Genomic DNA, 22716 nt, shown 5'->3' on the forward strand with positions numbered 1-22716 from the left:
TATTTAAATAAAAACCGTAAAATGCTTTAACTACTACTTCATATAAAGTTTAGTTTTTTATTTGATAAATCCTTTACACATTGGCTAATGTATTATTTAAATAACCTATTTGTATCACAGTTTTTTAAATAATGCCAATGAAGCGATTATTTACTGGATCATTTAAAATTCGTTCTAATACATAGTCTACAATATATAAAGTGTTTTTATTTTAGCAATATGTATTGTTATGATCCGCAAATTTAAAACAAAATTAAAAAGGCACAGAGAAAAGAAGAAAAACCAAAAATTATAAAAAAAATTATAATTATAAACCAAAAAAAAAATATAAGTATTTCTACATGTAAATTAAAATAGAGGAATAAATTATATTCACATATTGTTTTTTTTTGTATGTGTTAACAGTACAGGGGTATGGACTTATTATAGATATACCATATAAATACACGTGATTAACAGTCTCTATTATGTCTCGTAACCTTAATAAGTACATCCGAATTGTAACAAGCCTCTACTGGAATCAGGCAGCCAAGGTAAAAGTTGGAAATTCGTTCACAGAGAGCATTGAGTTCAGAAAAGGTGTGCGACAGGGATGTGTTCTCTCCCCTCTCCTTTTCAATATTTACTCTGAACATATCTTTCAAAAAGCACTGGATGAAGCAAACGGAGGCATAAAAATCAATGGAGAATTTACAAATAACATCCGATATGCGGACGATACAGTCGTACTTACCAACTGTATTGATGAACTTCAGCATCTTATGGACAAGTGGCGCACCTAAAATTTTCCTCTGGGAGGGGTTTTGTATTGTTTGTGAAAGACAAGATACACTTTTCTACTATTCTTTACATATATTTCTATATGCTCTGGGAGGGGTTTTAACCCCCAAACTCACGCTGAACAGAGCGAGTGGAGAAAGAGGACTTAACAACATAAATAAAATATAATGGATGCTGGTCAGCAAAACTCGAAAACCTGCCAGGCAAATGAAAATAAAAACCAAATAATTCAACACGTAGACTCATATGTATACTTTGAAACAGTGGTCAACTCAAAATGGGATCAAACAACGGAAATACGATCTAGAGTTGAAAAGGTCAGAGCAACATTTAACAACATGAGAAATATATTCACCCATTGCGACATATCTCTCCAACTAAAAATACAGCTCCTAAAATGCTATGTATTTTGAGTCTTGCTGTATGGCGCAGAGGCCTGGACTATAACGCAAACACTAATGAACAAGCTAGAGGCATTCGAAATGTGGGTGTACCGACGTATCCTCAAATGTCCTGGATTTTGAGGTGAGGTATTGTACCGAATGGGAAAACAAAAAGAAATCTTTTTCACAAGTAAGTAGTCCTGTCGCCAGGGGGGGTACAACGGCCTTCTTAATTCAGATGGACTTAGCCAAGTTTTTTTTTATGTATTTTTGCCCGTAGAACACGAATTTTTTGGGTAACAGTTGATCCGGATGTCGATAAGATTGCTATACACAAAGAAGTTGAGGTAGTACATAACAGCAATTTCTCGCAAAACAAAACAATTTTTTGTATTTTTTGGACCATTCTAACCAAAAAATGTTCCTACAAGTTTTTTCGTAGGATGCATAGTTTTCGAGTTAAACTTTCAAAAAATCGAAAAATTGCAATTTTTGAACCCGAATAACTTTTGAATAAAAAATAAAATAGCAATTCTGCTTACCGCATCTGAAAGTTTAAGTCAAATTATATCGGTTTTGAATATTTGCATTGCTAAAAATTTATTTTTTTATTGTTAAAAAAAGCTACAAGCACATAGTGTTTCCCGTGCCTAATACATGCGTTTTAACGCATGCTACGTAGAAATAGCCTCGCTCGCACTTTTACCTACTCTATCTACTTGTTCGATTTTAAATGAGAAATCATTGAAAACATCACTCAAGCACTAGGTGATTATAGCTTTGTTTAACAATAAAATAATAAATTTTTAGCAATGCAAATAATTAAAACCGATATAATTTGACCAGAACTTTCAAATGCGGTAAGCAGAATTGCTATTTTATTTTTTAATCAAAAGTTATTCGGGTTCAAAAATTGCAATTTTTAAATTTTTTGAAATTTCAACCGCGTTTATCTCGAAAACTATGCATCATACGAAAAAAGGAATGTGTGTGTACTTTGTACGCACGTAAGAAGTTATACTTCTATTATATGATTATATGATTATAAACGAAATTAATATACTTTTTATTTATATTTTATTTAAATATTAAACTAATTTATACTTATTACTTCTCAAACATTTTTATTAAAACAGTGCCAAAAATTAAAATAATAAAAGAATAAAACACACACAAACACATTAAAAATGCCACAAATGATTTCTGAACATTAATTGTCGGAAAATGTTTTAACTAAATACGTATTTTCTGAAAATAAAATTATATAATAAATATACTTACAATCATAAAATGTATAAAAAAAATAAAAAAAATAAAAGTTTCTATTCGAACCAACTTACCACGCGGCTGGTATTTGCGTTGTATTGGGATTCACTCGCATTAAAACTTCGCCACAGAGACAGCTTGTCATTATGTGCGAAGATCGTCGAACTAAACAGATTAACCTTTTGACATTTTTAACTTATGTAAATCAAATTATTTTGATTTTGAATTGAAATGATTTAGAATTGAAAAAATACAACAAAACATAGAGTAAGAAAACAATATATTAGGTGAATATTGATAGAAATTTTGATGGTAATCAAATTATGTAAATAAAAGTATTACATACTACTTATGTATTTTGGTAGGTTCAAGGTAGGTATCGGAGCCCGTATAACGACTAATAAATTTCGCAATCACTTGCGTCGTGCAAAGTGGCTATGTTCAAATATCATAACAAAATTTGATCAACTATTTATAAAACACTTACCAGTGAAAGATTCTTTAGCTTTGAATAAGCGAGATCTGCGGCACTCATACTAGTCACAGTTTGATGAGCTTTCACATTGGCATGCAACAATCATCTCTTCTATGTAAATAAGTCCAAAAATATAATATGAAAACTATTTAAAAAGGCAGTATAACCATTAACTAACTTTTTGTTCTTTGTTTCTCTTCCTACAAATTTTAAAACGCAACAAGCATACATTATAACCAAACCACAGTCCCACAGCTGTGCCACAGCTGCCATATTGGATAATTTTTGTCATGTCATTTGAACATCCAATCAGAACAAAGTTATAATGCGCATGCGCCCGGTCGCTAGGTTTTACCATATAAAATTTCACCGTCATTACGCCCTTAAAGAAGTATAACTTCAAAAATTTGTAGGAACGTTTTTTGCTTAGAATGGCCCAAGAAATACACAAAAATGTTTTGTTTTGCGATAAATCTCTGTTATGTAATGCCTCAAGTTCTTTGTTTATAACAATCTTATCGACATCCGGATCAACTGTTACCCAAAAAATTCGTGTTCTACGAGTCAAAATACATAAAAAAAACTTGGGTAAGTCCATCTGAATACAGGAGGCCGTTGTACCCCCACTGGCGACAGGACTAAAGAAACGGAAACTTGAATACCTCGGTCATATTATGAGACATGATAAATATCGCAAACTGCAACTGACAATACAGGATAGAATAGAAGAAGACATTCATGGCTTCAAAACTTACGCCAATGGTTTGGACTAACATCGATCGAGTTCAGGAACGCCGCAAACAAAATTAAAATTGCTATGATGATAGCCAACATTCGCAATAGACAAGGCACATGAAGAAGAAGGTTGTGTCTCGAGTTGGTTTTCAAAACACTTGAAAATGTAGAAAGTTAATTATGAAAGTTCATTTTTACTTTTGTTTACCGACAACAAAAATGGAAAAGTTGAAAGTCATTTCTTGAGAACTCCAATTTTGGGTGATTTTGAAGAACTAAATGATGATTGGTTAAAAAAAGGGTGGATCTTTGGATTTTGATTTATATGTATTTTTGGAATCGGTGAAGGCAGTTAGTTATCTTTTGCTGATCTTTGAGAGAAGGGCAACAAGAACAAGTAGTAGCAATAACAAAGAAGTAAGAATAAAAAAGAAGTAGGAATAAAAAGAAGTAATAAAAAGAAAGTAGGAATAAAAAAGGCGTAGTAATAAATATACATACTTAAATAAAAACACTCTGTATACTATGCAAGATATTAAAATAAATAATTTGGCTTTATTTGTTAAAATTTAAGTCAAACTTAAAACTTCTATATCTAATGATGATGTTACTCAAGATTAACAAATTTGAACTATTAACAAGAAATATATAATTATATAAGTAACTTTATATTTTTATGTAACAGTTTAAAACAAAACAGGTATATACAAATTTAATAAGCAACTTCAATTGCAGAGGATGACGAGAACTGAAAAATATAGTTTTAAAATATTATTTTTTTTTGTTTGTCCATAATATCACTTCTGTTACTTCTGTAGCATCATAAAATATTATGGATAACTTATTTACTATTTTATTGGGAAATAAGCCACAATATATTTTAAAAATGAAGTTTATTGACGTTTTGACTTCAACTTCGCAGGTCGTTATCGAAATACCGATAGTGAAAGTCGAAACGTCAATAAATTTAATTTTAAGTTAAATTGTTCAGCCACAATTAAATTAATTTAATTAATACTTTCCATAACAAAAAGAATTAAAATAACAATTTGAAACAAATGAAAAACTTAGGTACTAATTTTTCAGTTCCCGTAAAACATATTTTAACAAATTTTATATTAAAACATAAACGAAAATGTATCATCCAACATAACTTATTACATTAATAACCAAAAGTTTCATTCCTTAAACAATGAAATAACTGCTGAGAAAAGAAATGCAATAAAAAAGAAGAGGAAAAAAGAAAAAGGACTAGTGTGAAAAAAATAAGTTTTTGTAGGTATTCCTTATGACTCTTGAATTTCGAAATATTTCGAAATTTCGAAGTTTTATTTTCTTTTATTCTACGATATTACTTGTTAAAAAAAAAGAAATCTTAACAAGATCTTAAATGCCAAATGGTTTCCCTATTCCACCTCCTCCTAAGTGCCTTCTCTATTGAGGTTGGCGATCAATATGGCAAATTCCTCTCTGCTCTGGGCTTGATGAATTAAGTCATTTCCTGTTGTGTGGGTTCAATCTCTGATGTTTTGGAGTCAGGATTTTTTTTTCGTCCTATATCTCTTTTACCTTCAATTTTGCCTTCTAATATTACCTGGAGCTGCTCAAATTCCTTATGGCATATTATGTGTCCTAGATATGACGTCTTTCTAATTTTAATTGTATTGACCAGATGAGGACGTGTGTTCATTATTTCCAGTACTTCTTCATTCGTCGTTCTGCTGGTCCAGCTTATTCTTAGTATTCGGTGGTACATCCACATTTCGAATGAATTTAGTTTGTTGACGTCATACTGTTTGAATGTCCAGGTCTCACAGCCATATAGTAATAAAGACCACATATAACACTTTAGTGTTAGTATCCCCATTAAGATAGTCAAAATTCGCTCACAAATAAGACAATTTTATCCTACCACTCCTCCCCCAGCCCCTTCCACAAAAATCGTCATTTTTTCGTTTTGTTTTTTCTTTCAGGGTTTGTTTTTTTATTTTGCGTATTTTATGAAAAAATGTATTTCTGATTTTTCTCATATCTTTCCGTAAGAGCTCAATCATTGACAGACTAAACGTGGTTCAATGAAGACCTAATCACTTAAAAAATCTCTTAATATGATACAGTAGAGCATCATGTTGCTGGTAGTAATCCATTGGCATCCAATCTAGGACAAATTATTTTGCAAATTTTAATATGTAGTTGGAACATGTAGTTGGTGAAAAAGAGAAAATTCATATATGGGAAAACTATATCCAGGAGCTCTTTCATGACGAAAGACCCATTAGTGAAGTTTATAGAGACGACCAGCTGACTGGCCCTTCAATCACTAAAGAGGAAATAGAAAAGGCAATATTATATTCAAAAAACAATAAGGCACCTGGACCTGATGAAATCCCTTCAGAAATACTCAAACTACTCTAGATGAGAGGGGAATTTCAGCACTACATAAAATATTTAATTTTATTTATGAAACTGGTTGCTATCCTCAGCAGTGGTTGCTATCTACATTTATTCCCCTACCCAAAAAAGTCAATGCAAAAAGATGTGAGGATCACAGACTCATTAGCCTGATAAGTCACACTTTAAAAATATTCTTAAAAATACTACATCAAAGATTATACAAAAAATGTGAATGGGACATCAGTGATTCTAAGTTTGGGTTTAGGCAAGGTTTGGGAACAAGAGAAGCAATAGTAGCAACACAGGTGTTGGCCAAAATTGTTACGATCAGAGGAAGGACGTATTCCTGTGCTTTTTAGACTACGAGAAAGCGTTTGATCGTGTCCAACATCACAAGTTAATGCAGATCCTCAAGAAGCTTGATATAGACCAAAAAGACATAAGATGCATTGAAAACTTGTACTGGTATCAGGCAGCACAATTAAAAATAGACAATTCTATATCCAAATCCATACATATAAGAAGGGGTGTTCGGCAGGAATGTGTGCTTTCCCCTCTTTTATTTAACATTTATTCGGAAGCCATATTTCAAGAGTCTTTGGAAGATGCAGAGATGGGAATCAAAGTGAATGGAGTATTGATGTGTCTTAATTTGCGACAACATAGCAGATATTCAACAGCTTGTCACTATAATCGGAGAATACAGTAAGCGAATGGGATTAGAGATTAATACCAAAAAGACCAAATTCATCATCATCTCCAGAAACTTGGATGCATTTGAAAACTCCACCATAACACTGAATACTAAGTCCATTGAGAGTGTGAGCAAATTCAAATACCTAGGAACGTGGCTTTTTGAAGACTGGGCATCGGACAGGGAAGTAAAATGTCGCATTGAGCAAGCTCGACAAGCTTGCGTAAAATTCAGGAAGGTACTGACCTGCTCAGAGTTCGACCTTACACTGAGACTAAGGTTTACTAAATGCTACGTGTGGTCGGTGCTGCTATATGGCATAGAGGGCTGGACACTCAAAACGAGGGATATAAACAGATTAGAAGCCTTCGAAATGTGGCTTTATCGCCGTATCATAAAGATACCATGGACGGCGAAAGTCACAAATGTGGATGTACTTAAAAGAATCAACCAAGAACGTCAGCTTTTCGAAAACATCAAGAAAAGAAAAACGGCGTATTTGGGTCACATCATGCGAAACGAAAAATATCAGTTCCTTCAACTTATAATCCAGGGTAAAATTGAAGGCAAGAGAGGAATAGGACGCAAGAAAATGTCCTGGCTCCGAAACATAAATCAATGGACAGGGATTAACGACATACAATCTCTGATACACATTGCAAGAAACAGAGAGTTAATGGAAAATGTGATCGCCAACATCCATTAGTGGATTTGCATTTGAAGAAGAAGAAGTTGGAACATACATCTTAACCAGTGTTTGGCATTGTTGCTATTTAGCAAGGACAGGGAGTTCACTGATGATGGACTGATAAGTCCGAAAACGTTCTGAACGTAATCCTTTTGGACTTTTAAAATTTTTAAAATTTTTTATTAAATATACCAAATACACCAGGGAGTTTTACTTCACATTAAATTTTGTTTAACTAGATGGTATACAGCCAACCTTCGGGTATTATCCCGTTTTATTTACTTCAAATTATATATAACTTATAAAAAACCTTGATTTAATCTATTTTGAAGTCTATAAAATGGGCAAAATCCTCAAAAACCTCATAAACAAACAGTTTTTCGGATTTTTGAAAGTAGCGCACCTTCGGAAAAATCTGTAAAAAACAATAAATACATTTTTTGATAATCTTCAAAAAAAGTTATACATTTTTTTTCGAAAATTTTTGGTTATGTACACTGTAAAAAAATGAAAAAAAAATTGATTTCTGGGACTGAGGGCATTTTGTCTTAACGGTGGATACCCTTTACATGATACACAAAAAGTCGGATAGCTACATTTTCGTACACTCTGAATTATATTCGATTATAAAAAGTAGGTACTCTGCAAAGACTGAAATAAAAAATGGTACAACAAAGGTAACTAGACATTTGCAAACTTGTACTTACGACTGTCTGACTAGCTATCTACAAATAATACTTTCTTTTGAAAAACCACTCTAAATGGACAGATCTGTATATTTATTCGCTCTTACTTATTGTTTTACATTTATACGATTTCCTAAAAATCTATTTTGATTCGCCTCTATCTTTCATCGCATTCTTTGGGAAATCGAACGGTTTGGTTACAACAGGTAAATTGGGTAGGTAAGGGGTACAATATCACATAGAGTACTTATATTTTTAAGGAGAATGGACACCGCACACGTCTTATGGAAAATATAATGTCACCCAAATACAACAAAATTTACATAGATAGATTCGTCACGAAATTACAATCATTTCAAATCCTTGCGCCGGCTTTGAATTTTGAATAATAAAGGCGTAAATTGTAATTAAAGTTTATAGAAATCGCATTTTTTCATAAAACTGTTCTATTTATAAATACTGTTAGTCTAAAATATATTATTCCTATTGAAAACAGCTTAACTCAGCCTGCATTGTCATTTATTATATTTATAAGAATGTATGAAACCCTAAGAAGCAAAAACATGGACACTCGCGACATTAACATCATATTCAGGTTGTACTGGAGAAAAACAGGAAAAATCAAGATTGATAATGAGTTAATTGAAGAAATTGAGATCCGTCGAGGAGCGTCAGGGTTGTGTGCTTTCTCCACTTCAACATATACAGCGAAACAATATGTCAAGAACCGCTCCTAGAGCAAACAATTGGTATGGACATTAACGGAGAATTAATTAACACTATACGATACGCTGACGACATGCTAATAGTAACAGATAACCTAGCAAATTTACAGCATTTGCTGGAAACACTGATACCAAGAAGTATGGTCGAAAACTGAACATCAAAAAGACTAAATTTATGATTGTAACAAAGAAGCTATACACCAATGTGAATTTAACCATAAATAATAAGCAAGTTGAAAGAGTTACGTCCTACAAATATTTAGGGGTTTGGTTCACTGATACTAATGACCAGACAAGAGAAATTAAAAGGCGAATAGGAATTAAGAACGGGAATGTTAAGGTGCTATGTTTTCTCCGTTCTGAGGTACGGAATGGAAGCTTGGACAGTAAAAAAGTTAAACATCAAAAACATTGAGGCATTCGAGATGTGGTGCTATAGGAGAATGTGGAAAATACCATGGACAGAGAAAGTGTCAAATCAAGATGTTTTGCTAAAGATGGGGAAGGAATGCGAAGTCATAAAAATCATACAAACGAGAAAACTGGAATATCTAGGCCACATAATGAGAGGGAAAAGTACTCCCTGCTAAGGCTCATAATCCAAGGAAAAATCTCGGGAAAGAGAAATGTGGGATGTAGGAGGATATCCTGATGGCGAAAAAGGGAGTGGTACGGATACAGTTCAATACAATTGTTCAGAGCTGCAACCAACAAAGTTAATATTGCTGTGATGGTAGCCAACCTTCGATGGAGTCGGTACTGCAAATAGAAGAAGATAATAGAGCTTAATATCTTCAGAAAGGTTTATGAACTGCCTTTTCACAAAATCTCTCTTCTCCGTCTAACTTCTGTACATACCCATTTAATTTTAGATTTATTTATATCAATTTACGCCGTTATTATTCAAAATTCAGAGTTGGCGCAATTATATGAAATGATTGTAATTTCGAGAAGAATCTATTCATGTAAATATTATTGTATTTGAGTGACATTACATTTTCTGTAATATGTGTACGGTGTCCTTTTTAAGGAGAATTTTGCCATTATATTACCTCTACTTCACATTCTTAATCTAGGTTCGTAAATACTCTACAAAAGTTTTGATGGTTATTTTCCATTTGATAATAATTTTCAGTAATTTTGTGTTGTGGACACTTTATATCTCGAAAGTACAACGCAACTTCGTCTTTGTAAATTATTGGTATATTAGCTGATAACTGCGTCATCTATATTGACCGTCTTAAAGAAAACATTGTTTTCGTTCATTATCAATTGAGGAAGTAGGTGCAATAAGCGGCTATAGACCGTTGTGCCCTTCTTGGGGGGAATACATTTTTGGTGTCTACATAATATGTTCCTATACAGGTGTAACCAATATTAAAATTTAAAAGTCGAAGTTTCGGCACCCATTTTGGTGTCATTATCAAGAGGGATATGGTTCCGTTCGAGTTAGGGATCTCAATCTGACTACTCCCCTCACTCGTAAAGTATCAGTATCTGAGGTCTCAATCTGCCTGCTCCTCAGTGTCGCTGAAGCAGCGGTCGCCATGTTGCCGGTAGCCCTTTAGGGTCATTGAGTGTGTTTAGGCTGTCAGGGCTGTCAATGGCTTCACGGATAATTCTCGATTTTAAGGAATGGATAGGACACATGGTTTTTGATTTTTCGAAATTTATTTTGTGACCTCTCTGAATACAATGTTGGGCTAGAGCTGAAGTAGTAGTAGAATGTTCGTAAATACGGATGTGGATTCGTCGATCTGTCTGTCCCATGTATGTTCGTGGGCAACTGAAACAAGGTATCTCTTAGACACCATGGTCTTCATTGGGGATTTGGTATTTTACGGACCTGACGAGATTGGACAAATTGGAGTGAGTAGTGAAGATAGTGTTGATGTTTAGAGGGTTAATAGTTCTACTGATCTTGTCAGTGATACCTTTGATAAAAGGTAGAAAGATTTTGGGTTGATCGGATGACAATATTTCTTTTTTGGATGGAATGGGGTTTAGATGTTTTTGAATGCTCCTATTGATTTGGGTTTTGTGGTAGCTGTTTTGTAAGAGTGCTTGCCTTGAATTGATTTCGAATGGTCTGTGATTTTCGTCGCTAGCGACATATAACATAATATTTTTATTTGTCTTCTTGGAAGGAAAAAAAAGTGTAATAGAAAAAAAACTTGAGAGGGCTCTTTCTCAAACCATGGATTATGCACTTAAGCCCTTATTGTACCTACATCCCCAGTTGTTTTTAAGTCAATCAAAGCATATTTCATGTCTGACATAAATGCACAAAGTAAATAAGCTAATACACTTTACTAAAGTTGCTCACATACTGAAAAATCTACCATCTCGTCTGACAAAAAATATATTGTTCTAAATAAAAATAATTTCTGTACAATAACTTATAGAGATAATATAATGTCATTGATTTCACCACTTATTTCAGACTTTAGTCACAAATACTTAGATTGTTCACCAATATCTTCAACGTATTGCAATATTTGGTCAATGGTTCCTTAATAATAATATAATAAAAAACTAAAACTAGTACAAAGGTAAGCTGTCCAATTTTCTAAATAAGAAACATAACTTACTAAAATAAAGCAAGGAAAAGGATGAAGTGTGAAGTGAAAAGATTACATTACATAGACATTAGCTTAAATAGAGGTACTTCCACTTGATTAAGTTTTATTATTGGTCTAGTTTTAGTTTTTCTAATAACTCAAAAGACCTAAAAGTAAATTAACATAAATGAGAATATGACTAGAAACAGTTAAAAGGTACAATAAAATGTTAAAATTATAAAATTTACTAAATCAAAATTATGCAACATATAAACAGTAAATATATTTGTTTTCAGTTTGTTTAGTCGTTTAGAAATTTCTCCATTTATTTAGTAAGTATTAACCTTCGGATGACCAAGGGGATAAATTTGGACCCCAGCGTATGTTTTTCTTTAGTAAATTCAAAAGTATTTTCAATTTTTAACTCATTATTTTTTTATTTGACTTTAATATCATTCTAGTTATCCTCGTATTTTGAAATAAAAAAAATTCCCTATATTTTACGAATAAAAAATATATTCTGAAGTTGATGTTTAGTAAAATACCGTCTATTATGTGGAATTCCAAGTAGTTTTACACTGCGCGTTATCAAAATCTATTTTTAGACTGTGGTGCCTGTTATGTACGGATCATGACATTCCTGTCTGCTACAGTTAGTCATTATTATTATTTCCTGTCGTATATTATTATAGTTTCTTAGTATTTTGTGTACATATTAGATATGGCCCGCAAATATCTTACTGAGGCTGAGTTACAGGAAATTGTTACTGCTGATTTTTATGATGATATAGAAGATGAAATAGTATCAGAAAAAGAGGATGTATTGTTAGATAAAGATTTAAATGCTAAAAACATTCATTCCATGTCATTTTTGACCTGGGGTCATTTTTTACCCCCGTTGGTCATCCGTGTAACAAAAAAAGGTTGGTCATCGGAAGGTTAATGTCTATTAGACAAGAAGAGCAGAAGATTAGTGTAAGCGTAGACAAGAAGAGGTAGAGCTTAAGGAGAAGCGTAGAAAGAAGAGGATGAGGAGAACGAGAGGACTAGAAATCATAAATAGTTTTTTCAAATTCACGCAAATTTTCAGTTAGAGGTAAGCAAAATTACTAGTACCTAGAGATAAGTGTCCAAGAAATCGATTTCCCAGAAAGGAAAGGGATTGGTACTTTGGAATCCAAAGTTACTCATTAGAACTAGTGATTAGTAACAGGTGTCAATTTGACAATGTCTTAAATGAACAATTACCGAACAAGTGTGTCTCTAGGTACCAGCAAGCAGGAAGGAGATAATGAATGATCAGAATTCCCTGGAGAACCTAAAAAAGAGTCAAAAGAAAGACAAAGATAATCACAAAAGTCATACGAGAAATTAAAAATGAATTAAGACCCATTTGACAGGAAATAATGGACTCAATGTAAATCTCTGTATCTTTCCAATGGTATCTATATTATATCGAAAATGGGAAAAGGCCGATGGAGTATGTACAGTTTAACAAGTGGTACTGCAAAAATCACACATTAAATGTGTATTGCAAGAATTTTATAGCAGCCTTTCTGGAGGACATTTTGGAGTCAAAAGAACACTGGTCAGAGTTCGAGATAGATTTTACTGGATCAATTGTCGCCGAGATGTAGAAGAATGTTGCAAGGAATGCGATTTATGCAACGATAGAAAAGGTCATAGAACAAGAAGTCGTGGTAAATGGCACAATCCAGGGAGCCTTTTGAACGATTTGCATTGAATATTCTCGGCCCACTTCGGATAACAGAGAGAGGAAACAAGTACTTAATAGTCGCAATGGATTATTTTTTAACATGGCTTATATTTTCTAAATGATTAAACAAATGATATACTCTTGGTTCCAAGTACACATATATACATACATAAAAATTACTTCTACTAATTTTTCTTGTTTACAAAATCAGTAAACTGTTTACTAAACAAGTTGAACAATCCAGAGGTGAAACTAATATCAACATTTTACTTAATACAGTACATATTTTCCGAATGTATATATGCCATGAAATTAACAAAGTGTTACAGTAGGTATTAGCGAAAACGGCTAAATCGCTATCATTTTTCCATGTTCATTGTTTTTGTTTAGAGACTATTAAAAATAGCCAAATATAAAAGGAAAACGGCAATGGCAGCAACCTTAAGTATTATTATTGCTGCAGTCAGCCTTTTAGTTAGGTACTAATTTAGAACCCATACGAGAACGGAGATGGTGACTATATAAGACCTTGGTTGAACAAGAAGAGGTGTAATATATTTCTAACAGAAGAATTTATCTATACTCAATTTAGAATCAAGATGCAGTAGAAATAAACAACCAAGACACATTAAATGCTACTATGAGCACCCCTGAATCATAATTTACAATGTATATACATTGTAAATCCCAAATCATGATTTATAAAGTTCATACATTGTAAATTATGATTTGGGAGTGCTCCGAGTAGCATTTAACGTGTCTTGGTTTGTTTATTTCTACTGCATCTTGACTGTATATTTAGTATAAGTAGATGTTGAAAAGCACTTCAATTTATAATAATATAATCAATGGGAAATAATGTTGATATTTCAAAAACAGAAAACAGCTGATCGGCATGTATCCGTGTTAATCAGTGATTATGACATTTGACATTGTGGAAAAATCAAAATTCCTACAAATCCCCCTAGACTTGCATGAAAACTCGCACAGAAAATGGCACCAAACCGATTACCACGCAACTGCAAGAAGTTTCATGAAATAATCAGCTGATAATAACCTGCGCACGCCTTTTGGCAACCTTCTTGAGTTTTGCAGGTATAATTGCAAGCTGTAAAATGGGCTTTAGTGATGAAAGTACATTTTTCCTCAATGGAAATATTAACACACACAATGTGAGGTATTGGAGTGACACAAATCATCACGTCTTTCGTGAAATACATACTTAATTTCCAGAAAACTAAATGTTTGAGCAGGTATTTTGGGAAACCACATAGTGGGGCTCGCTTTTCTCAATGCTATAGCAACCGGTGAAGGGTATCTGGAGATATTACAAAATACAATAATTGAGCCGTCGATTCTTGAAATTATGGAAGATAATCCAGATGAATTCAGTAACTTGGAAATAACGATTCAACAAGATGGTGCTTCTGCACACTATCATATAGTGCAGTAAGACGTTACCTTGGTATAATGTTTACGTCACTAGATAATCAAATTGTTCAATTATTTCTATAGTTTTCGATTCACAGTTTGTTTTTTAAAAACTATAACACTAAACTGTTCGTAAACATCACAAATTACTTTGTATTTACACAGTACTTATTAAAACTAATAAGAAAAAAAAACAAATAAATAACAGAAAATATCTACCTAAACAAAAGATAAACGATGTTTATGCGCTTGCTGGTTAATTAGTTTTTTTAAACTGTTATTGTAACCCTAGGGTTATAAATTACATTTTTTAAACAAAGGAAGGATTACGACAAGGAGACCCACTATCAATTACTCTGTTTAATCTGACACGGAAAGGAATAATCAGAAAAAACAAAATACATTAATTTGCAGGAAACAATCTTTAAAAATGGCCGTCAATGTATAGCATTCGCGGACGATCTAACGCTATTAACAACAAGTAAGAAATAACTAAAAAGATTAATGAAAAGAAAGAATGAAGAATAATGAATATAACAAGAGACAAAAAAAATTTGACACAAGGAGGAAATATGCTCAGAAAGCAATGAGAATAATGAGAAAATAAATTAACATTTTAAAATCCTGCAGACATTCTGTAACACATTTAGGCGAGTTCTCAAGTTACTGTAACACTTAAGAATTTGTGGCATAAATACATCTACACATTATTTTATATACAACGACATGTTAACGGACAACATTAATCAAACAAAAGTCAGTCATGTCCGTCAAGATCTTCACCCTTGGCCACCATCGCTCGATGATAGGTCTGGATCCCGCGTACCAAAAAAAGTTGATTAATAGCAAGCTGAAAATTTGTTAATATCTTAACGGCGTCTAGTCGGACAAACTTTGATGTACGGGAACACTGGAACAGGGGACGTTTTCATTGTGGAACAGGGTTCTAACGTCAGACTACGAAAACGTCCCATGTATTTTGTCGGACAGAACTTCCAATTGATTTGTTACCCTTTCATTAAACTCTCATTCTACGTATCGGACGTATTAAAATGCCCAACATATTTGTCGGACAAAATTTTTTTCATATTATTATATTATATATAAAGTTTGCTATTTGCTAAGTTTCTCGATTAAAATCACGTTCCACAATTATTAATACTTCTCCTGTTTAAATCAGTTTACATCAAAATTTGTCCGACTAGACACCGTTAAGCTATTAACAAATTTTCAACTTGCTATTTTATAATCAACTTTTTTTGGGTACGCGGGATCCGGGCCTATGAGGTATCTACAAACTACATTAACAATAAAAATTATTATTATTACATATACTATATGTTCAGTAACTTGCATTATGTTCCCATCACCGTAACTTTATTAGAGTTTAGACATGTTGTTCATTCTTCCTGAATCATTTAAAAATCCTAAAGCCTATTTGTTTTCAACTGACAGCTCATTACAAATGCATATCTTCAAATAGAGGTAATGGTAGGGGAGCAAAGTATGCTAAATTTGCAGTCACTCGGTTCTGCCTATCTATTCTATCTATTGGGTTGTGATTATTAGGTCCTAAAACCAAAAAAAAAATTAAGTAAAATTTTCGATTTTAGTGGGGACTTTCCATTTTTTAATTTAATTTTCCATTTCCAACAATAGTTTTTTCCGATTATAGCGCCATCTATCCATAATTAGAAAAAATGTCTCGAATAAAAGTTGCTTATTTTTACGTAAAGAATCCAAATCTGCAATAAAAATTTGGGGGTCCCATTTAAGATTTTAAAGTAACCCCCGCCCCACCTCTGTGGGGGGTCGTATTTAGTACTATTCGATAGATTTTTCAAAAACATTTTGAAAGTGGTCAACGAGGTCTCAACGAGACCTCGTTGGCCCAAGATGGTTATTAGGGTTCTCATTTAGAGTCTCACCCTGTTCCCCGAGGTATTCTTTTAACATCAGCGTTTAGCCTTTCCATTTTCACAACACTATAATGTAGATTGAATTATAAGTACAACCATAGTTTGGTTCTGGGGCTAGTTAGCAAGTATATTTGAATTCACTGATGATGGACTGATAGGACCGAAAACGTTCTGAATGAACCTATTTTGTTTAATCCATTGGGATTTTTAAAATTTTATTAAATATAGAAGTGGTTTTTACATAGAAGTCGTTTTACTTCATGTTAGAGTTTTTTTACTTAATAAAAGTTAGAAAACTGCAATATCTGGGATGCCATGAGGGGCGAGCATTATAACTTATTGCAGTTAATAATACAATGAAGAATACAGTAGAAGGAGTCGTGGCAGAAGATATATCTCCTTGGTAAACAATTTGAGAGCTTATTGGTTTAACTGCATTTCTGCTGATCTCTTTACAATCTCTTTAGAAATTGCGAATTGCCATGATGGTTGCCGACCTTCTTGGAGGAGATCGCACATGAAAAAAAGAAGGGTGGGCTCTAAAACTACATTTTAACCATAGAGGATATTATTTCGAGTGAATTTGACCCCTTTACCTGCTGTTTGTAAATTAGGGAAGATTTGTATTTGTAATGCGCTGCCAGTTACAAACAGATAAAGCATAGTATATACATGGTTATAAATATACATATTCAATTCAGATACCAATTTTTTTCGTAGCGAAGTTTAACAAAATGGCGATAAATTTTCATGTTTCCCGTTATTCTTCATAAATTTCAAGTTTTAAGATGATACGCTTAAAATGAACAACTTGTGATCTTTAAAACAACCAGTAACCTAAATTATAAACAAAACACTTTAAAATCCATGCAACATTCAACTAATAATAACCTACAGAACTTAAGGCGAGAACACCCTTAGACTTCTTAACAGAGTTGCCAAAACGTTGGCCAAAGCTTCAGCTTGTGCCGCCAGATGGTCCTCTATCGCTCTCTGCGAGCTTCGGTCGATATTCGAATTCAAAAGAATCCGGAAAGCTGCAGTGACGTCATGGACTTTCAAAATAAGGTTTCTAGTTTGCAGCGGTGCGGTGGTGTGGTTCGTCATGTCTTGGCACAATTCTGTGAGTCTGCGTAGTATGGTGAGGCATATCGCAAGGTTTTCTGGTAAGTCCGGAAGACTGGGATCCGACATTGCTATCACTAGCATTTTGCTCGAGGTGACGAGCTGCAAAGACTGCGAGGTGAGCTCTTCTTTAGCTGCCTGAAATACATTTTTTGTTAGAGGATTTAAAGGTCTATTAAAATTGTTTTTTTAACTTGCTACCTATGACAATATCCTATTTAGTGGAGTCACTGAAGGTTTTCACCTCCGATTTCGTTGAACCTCCATCGATTTTCATGAAAATTGGTGAGTAATTAGAGGATACCTCAAGGAACAAAGGTGACATGATGCCAACTTGCGCTATTACCCTGGGGGTGGATGCCACCCCTTCTCGGGGGTGAAAATCATTTTATTAAAAATAAAACCATAAATCGATATAGGGACAAATTATAAGCAAAATTTGTTATATCAAGTTATTAATATAAATCAACACTTTTTGAGTTATTAAACACCACAAATTTATTTTTTTCGTAAAAAATGCATGTTTTAAATCGGTTTTTCACGTATAACTCAAAAACTATAAGCTTTTACAAAATAGTTATTATTACTGAAATTGATGACAATAAAAAACTGAATATATTTCTCACTTAAAGAACTAAACTAATGTTAGTTCAAAGTGAGTTATTGGCAATTGAATGTGTATTTTTTTCGACGAGTACTCAAATCTAAGTATTCAAGCTTAAATAACGGGAAAACGATGCAATGTATAAAATATATCTGCTAATCATTTGTCAACGTATTTCGGAATACCTATTAAATGAGCTTCAGAACAAGTTAATGGCGTCAAAATTAAGCAAGTTATGATGAAAATAAAAGAAACATTTCGAATTTTTTAGGAAAAAGTGAAAAATAAAACATACGCCATACCCACAAAAATTAAAATTTATAGTAATCCTTACAAAAACTTCTTTATATTAGCATAAGTAATGATTTCAATAATTTTGACCGGTTTAGAATGCATATTTTTGAACAAAAATATAATTTTAAAAAATCTAATTTTTAAAATTATTGTAATTTTCATATTTTTTTGATAATAACTCCAAAAATACTCGATATACGTAAAAAATGATATATACCCAAATTTTAGTTTTTTCTTTGCCAAATATTTTACCTGTTTTACTATTTCCATAGGGTAAAAAATAACCAAGATAGAAACGTTTAAATCTTAAATTTTGCTGTGAAAACCATGCAACCAGGGCCATTTAACCTTTTATTTTTAAGAAAGTAAGGGGTTTAAAAGATTAAATTCAACGTGGTTAAATAGCCCTTGGAATTAGTTTTCAAACGGTTTTTAGATAAACCTGATATCTTGAAAATAAACGGAGTTATTAAAAAAAAAACAATAACATTTTTTGGAAAAATTTTGAATTTTTTTTTTTAATTTAGGTGCATAAGTTTGATTGCTATCAACATGTTCGGGGACTCATTTGATAGATATTTTTAATTACTTTGACAAATGTTTAATAAGTTTCTGTTATAAAATGCATAATTTTCCCGATATTTCAGCTTGAATACTTCGATTTTTTTACTTACCGAAAAAAATATATTATTCAATTACCTATAACTCACTTTTAGTTAACACTAAAATGTTTTTCTTGTCAAGAGTATAATTAATTATTTATTAGCTTCAATTTTGGTAGTAATAACTTTTTTGAAAAAACTTATAGTTTTTGAGTTATTGATGAAAAATCGGATAAAAACATGCATTTTTCTCAAGAAAAATAAAAATTTTTTGATCTTCAATAACTCAAACAGTTTTGATTTATTTTAATAACTTTATATAACAAATTTTGCTTAAAATTTGTCCCTCTATCTAATTATGGGGTTATATTCAATAAAATAATTTTCACCCCCGAGAAGGGGTGGCATCCACCACCGGGGTAAAAGCGCAAGTTGACACCATGTCACCTTTGTTCCTTGAGATATCCTCTTACCAGTCACCAATTTTCATGGAAATCTATGGAGGTTCAACGAAATCGGAGGTAATAGTTCATATCCACCTTCAGTGACTGCACTAATTGTATTTTCATTTTAACTAGTGAAATTTAATTTTAACTAAGTTTTTTTGTAAATTTGCCATCTACACAAAAATATAAAAATAACTCGGATTAGAAATCTTCTTGAAAAATCACTAGGAATGTGCCGCTTTAATAATCCTTTAGTCAATGTCAGTGTTCCAGCTCCATAAATGAGCACCGGAAGTACACACCGGTTAAATGCTTTTCTTTTTAGCTTTATTGGGATGTTTTCCTTGAACACGTTTCTTTGCCATGTTTGCCATACACTGCCCATCCTGAAGCTATTCTTCTAGATAATTCGCACGTTTGGTTGTCTCTACCTATTTGTATTTCGTGGCTCAGATAGATGTATTTGTCAACTGTTCGATATGCCAGTTTTCTAGTTTCAATGGTCCGCTGGCTGACTAAATATGTCATAATTTTAGTTTTACCGAAGTTTATTTGCAACCCTACTTCTTGGGAAACTCGTTATAGTTCTTGCAGCATTTCGTGGGCTTCCTTTAAGTCATCGGTTATTAGAACTATATCATCTGCAAATCGTAGGTGGTTCAGCCTTTCGCCATCGACATTCAAACCTCTTTGTTCCCATTCTAACATCTGGAAATTATGCTGAATTACTGCATTTAATAGTTTTCGTGACATGTTGTCTCCTTGTCTAATTCCCCTTTTTAGTTTTATTTTTTGAGTTTGGGTGTGGAGGTTTATTGCTTTTGTGGCATTTGCATATTTGAATAATGTTGGTATATCGGTAGTCGATTCTACAATCTCTCAAAGCTCATAAGATGGCTACCATCTTGATAGTGTCAAAGGCTTTTTTATAATCAACAAATACTAATACCAGCAGCCGGTTGTACTCTATAGTTTTTTCAATTAGGGCCTTTAGGCAAGTTAGATGGTAATTTGTACCATATCCAGGGCCGAAACCACCTGTTCTCTTGGTTGGCATGTTTCTAGTTTTTTCTCAATTCTGGCAGTGATTATTCGAGCAAATAATTTATACAGGTAGGTTAGAAGACTGATTGGCCTATAGTTTTCGAAGTCTGTTTGATCCCCTTTCTTACAGTGGTGTTAAAAAGTCCTGCATCACCTAAGCGCCTTATAGTTTTTGAGGTTTAACACAAGTTTTTTGTATATTTTCGCTAACTCATTTTAAGTTTGTGCTTGTAATTAGCATTATGGGCATACTTACTAATGTTTTTTTAATTACTAGCTCAAAATTCTACAGAAAAGATTAAAATAATCTGATTGAAGGGATTTCCCATAATCCGAGGAAATTATGAGGTGATTATTAAGTCGTTAAAGTACTTAAATTGAATCTTAATGACAAATTTGTCACATATTTTGACTACATAAATACTGTAGTAACCCTAACACATTTATTCGCTCTTTGATTTTTGATAAAAAGGTCAAAATGTCATCCCAGACCAAACAAACTAAATTATCGAACGAAAAGCGTTTTGAAAATATTTTTCACCACAAAAACGACAAATCTAGTCGCGAAATAGCATCCGCAGTAAACTGTGATTAATCTACAGTAATTAGAGTCATTAAGAAGTATGCTGAACAAGTAAAAATCGACGACATACCGCGTATTTGGTAAGGTGATGCAGGACTTTTTAACACCACTGTATGTATGAGGAGCGTTATAGAATTATTCCATTCAGCTGGTATGGCTTGGTTTTCTAAGCATATATTGAAGAGCTGTTTACCCTGATGAGAGTAGCGTCTGCCATTACTCCTTCCTCTCCTGGTGCATTGTTATTTTTCATTTTCTTTAAAGCATGATAAATTTCAGCCGTTGGTATATCGGGAATATCTTCTGAACCTTATTCATAACTTTTTGTTTTGTATGTTCTGTCGGGTTTAAATCCAATTTATTTGTATAATATAGTACTTTATAGAAATCGTCTGCTATCTCTACCATTTCCTCTCTGTTGGATGTTAGTTGGCCATTCTTTCTCTTAAGTCTGATAATTTCTTTTCTGCTCTTCATCAATTTCCTTCTCAATATCTTCATGCTCTTGTTGTGCTCGTTTGTCTGCGAGATATTCTCATTTTTATATGCCCTTATGTCTTTTCTAATTGCTCTAAAGACCTCTTTGTTAAGTTTATTTATGCTTTGTTGTTCTATATTCTTATCTTTTAGCATTTCCCTTCTTTCTCTTCTCTTCAACACTAGTTTTTCAAAAATCTTTGATATCATCGGCAGTAGGCTTATAGGTCTACATGATTTAATGTCTTCTGTAGGTTTACCTGGTTTAGGAATTGCAATAATTTGTGCCACTTTCCACTGAATGGAGTAATACTTCTTAGGATTGTATTGAATATCTGTGTCAAGGAGAAAATTACGTTTTTGGAGAATTCTTTGAGGATTTTGGCAATAATCAGGTCGTATCCTGGAGACTTTTTAGGGTTCAAGTCTGATTGTATCTTCTGGTGAACTTGTTTGGTAGTAAATTTTTCCAAGGGTAGTTCAAGTTGATACAACTTGGGTATAATACACATAGTTCTCATTTGTCATGTCATGGTTGTTGTTGTTGTTGCTAAATTTCTTAAAATAACCTTTACCTGAAACTTCTCTTCGCTTATCAATCTCCCACCTCCATGTACTTGCGCCGCAGTACATTGCGCAGCAACTTGGTCCAGCCTGACCAACAGATTCGCCATGGCTATATCTGTCTTCTGAAGCAGATTTTCTCGACTAGAGGTGCAGCCGTTGAGCTTTGGACAGCTCCCGTTTTGATGTTCTGTGCTCTTGAAACTCGACCTAAGACGGTCGTTGATGAGAGACAGATCTGGAGCTGGGCTATGGTTCGGTGAACGGGAGAGGGAGTCCAAAGAGTTTTGGTACTTTGGGTGGTCGGGGGAATCTAATGGCACAGGAACTAATTTTAAATGAGCGCTGCGTCCTTAAAAAGATAAGATATATTTAGAAAGCTGTGGTAATTGAAAGAGGTTTGTTATTTAAACCCATATTTGGTCTTTCAACATGATATTACTTATTAATTACATTGGCCGATAAAATTTGACCTATATTCGGACTCAGAAACCAGAATATACTTTTCAGAAGGTTTTTTGTA

At 33.1% G+C, this 22716-nt stretch overlaps 1 protein-coding gene across 2 annotated transcripts in view; it reads right to left on the minus strand.

Moving 5' to 3' along the window:
- Nucleotides 1-5068: 5068 nt before the first annotated feature.
- LOC114335192 (FERM and PDZ domain-containing protein 4) overlaps nucleotides 5069-22716 on the minus strand; it is a 570092-nt gene continuing 552444 nt past the window's right edge. For both annotated transcript variants that reach the window (XM_028285388.2, XM_050654244.1), the window contains exons 13-14: nucleotides 22205-22545; nucleotides 5069-17717 (exon numbers count right to left, since the gene is read on the minus strand). In XM_028285388.2, coding sequence (XP_028141189.2) covers nucleotides 17355-17717; nucleotides 22205-22545 — 704 coding nt within the window. In that variant the 3' untranslated portion in view covers nucleotides 5069-17354. The remainder of the gene's footprint in view (nucleotides 17718-22204; nucleotides 22546-22716) is intronic.

This window comes from Diabrotica virgifera, chromosome 1 (genome assembly GCF_917563875.1).
Source record: "Diabrotica virgifera virgifera chromosome 1, PGI_DIABVI_V3a".
Lineage (NCBI taxonomy): Eukaryota > Metazoa > Arthropoda > Insecta > Coleoptera > Chrysomelidae > Diabrotica > Diabrotica virgifera.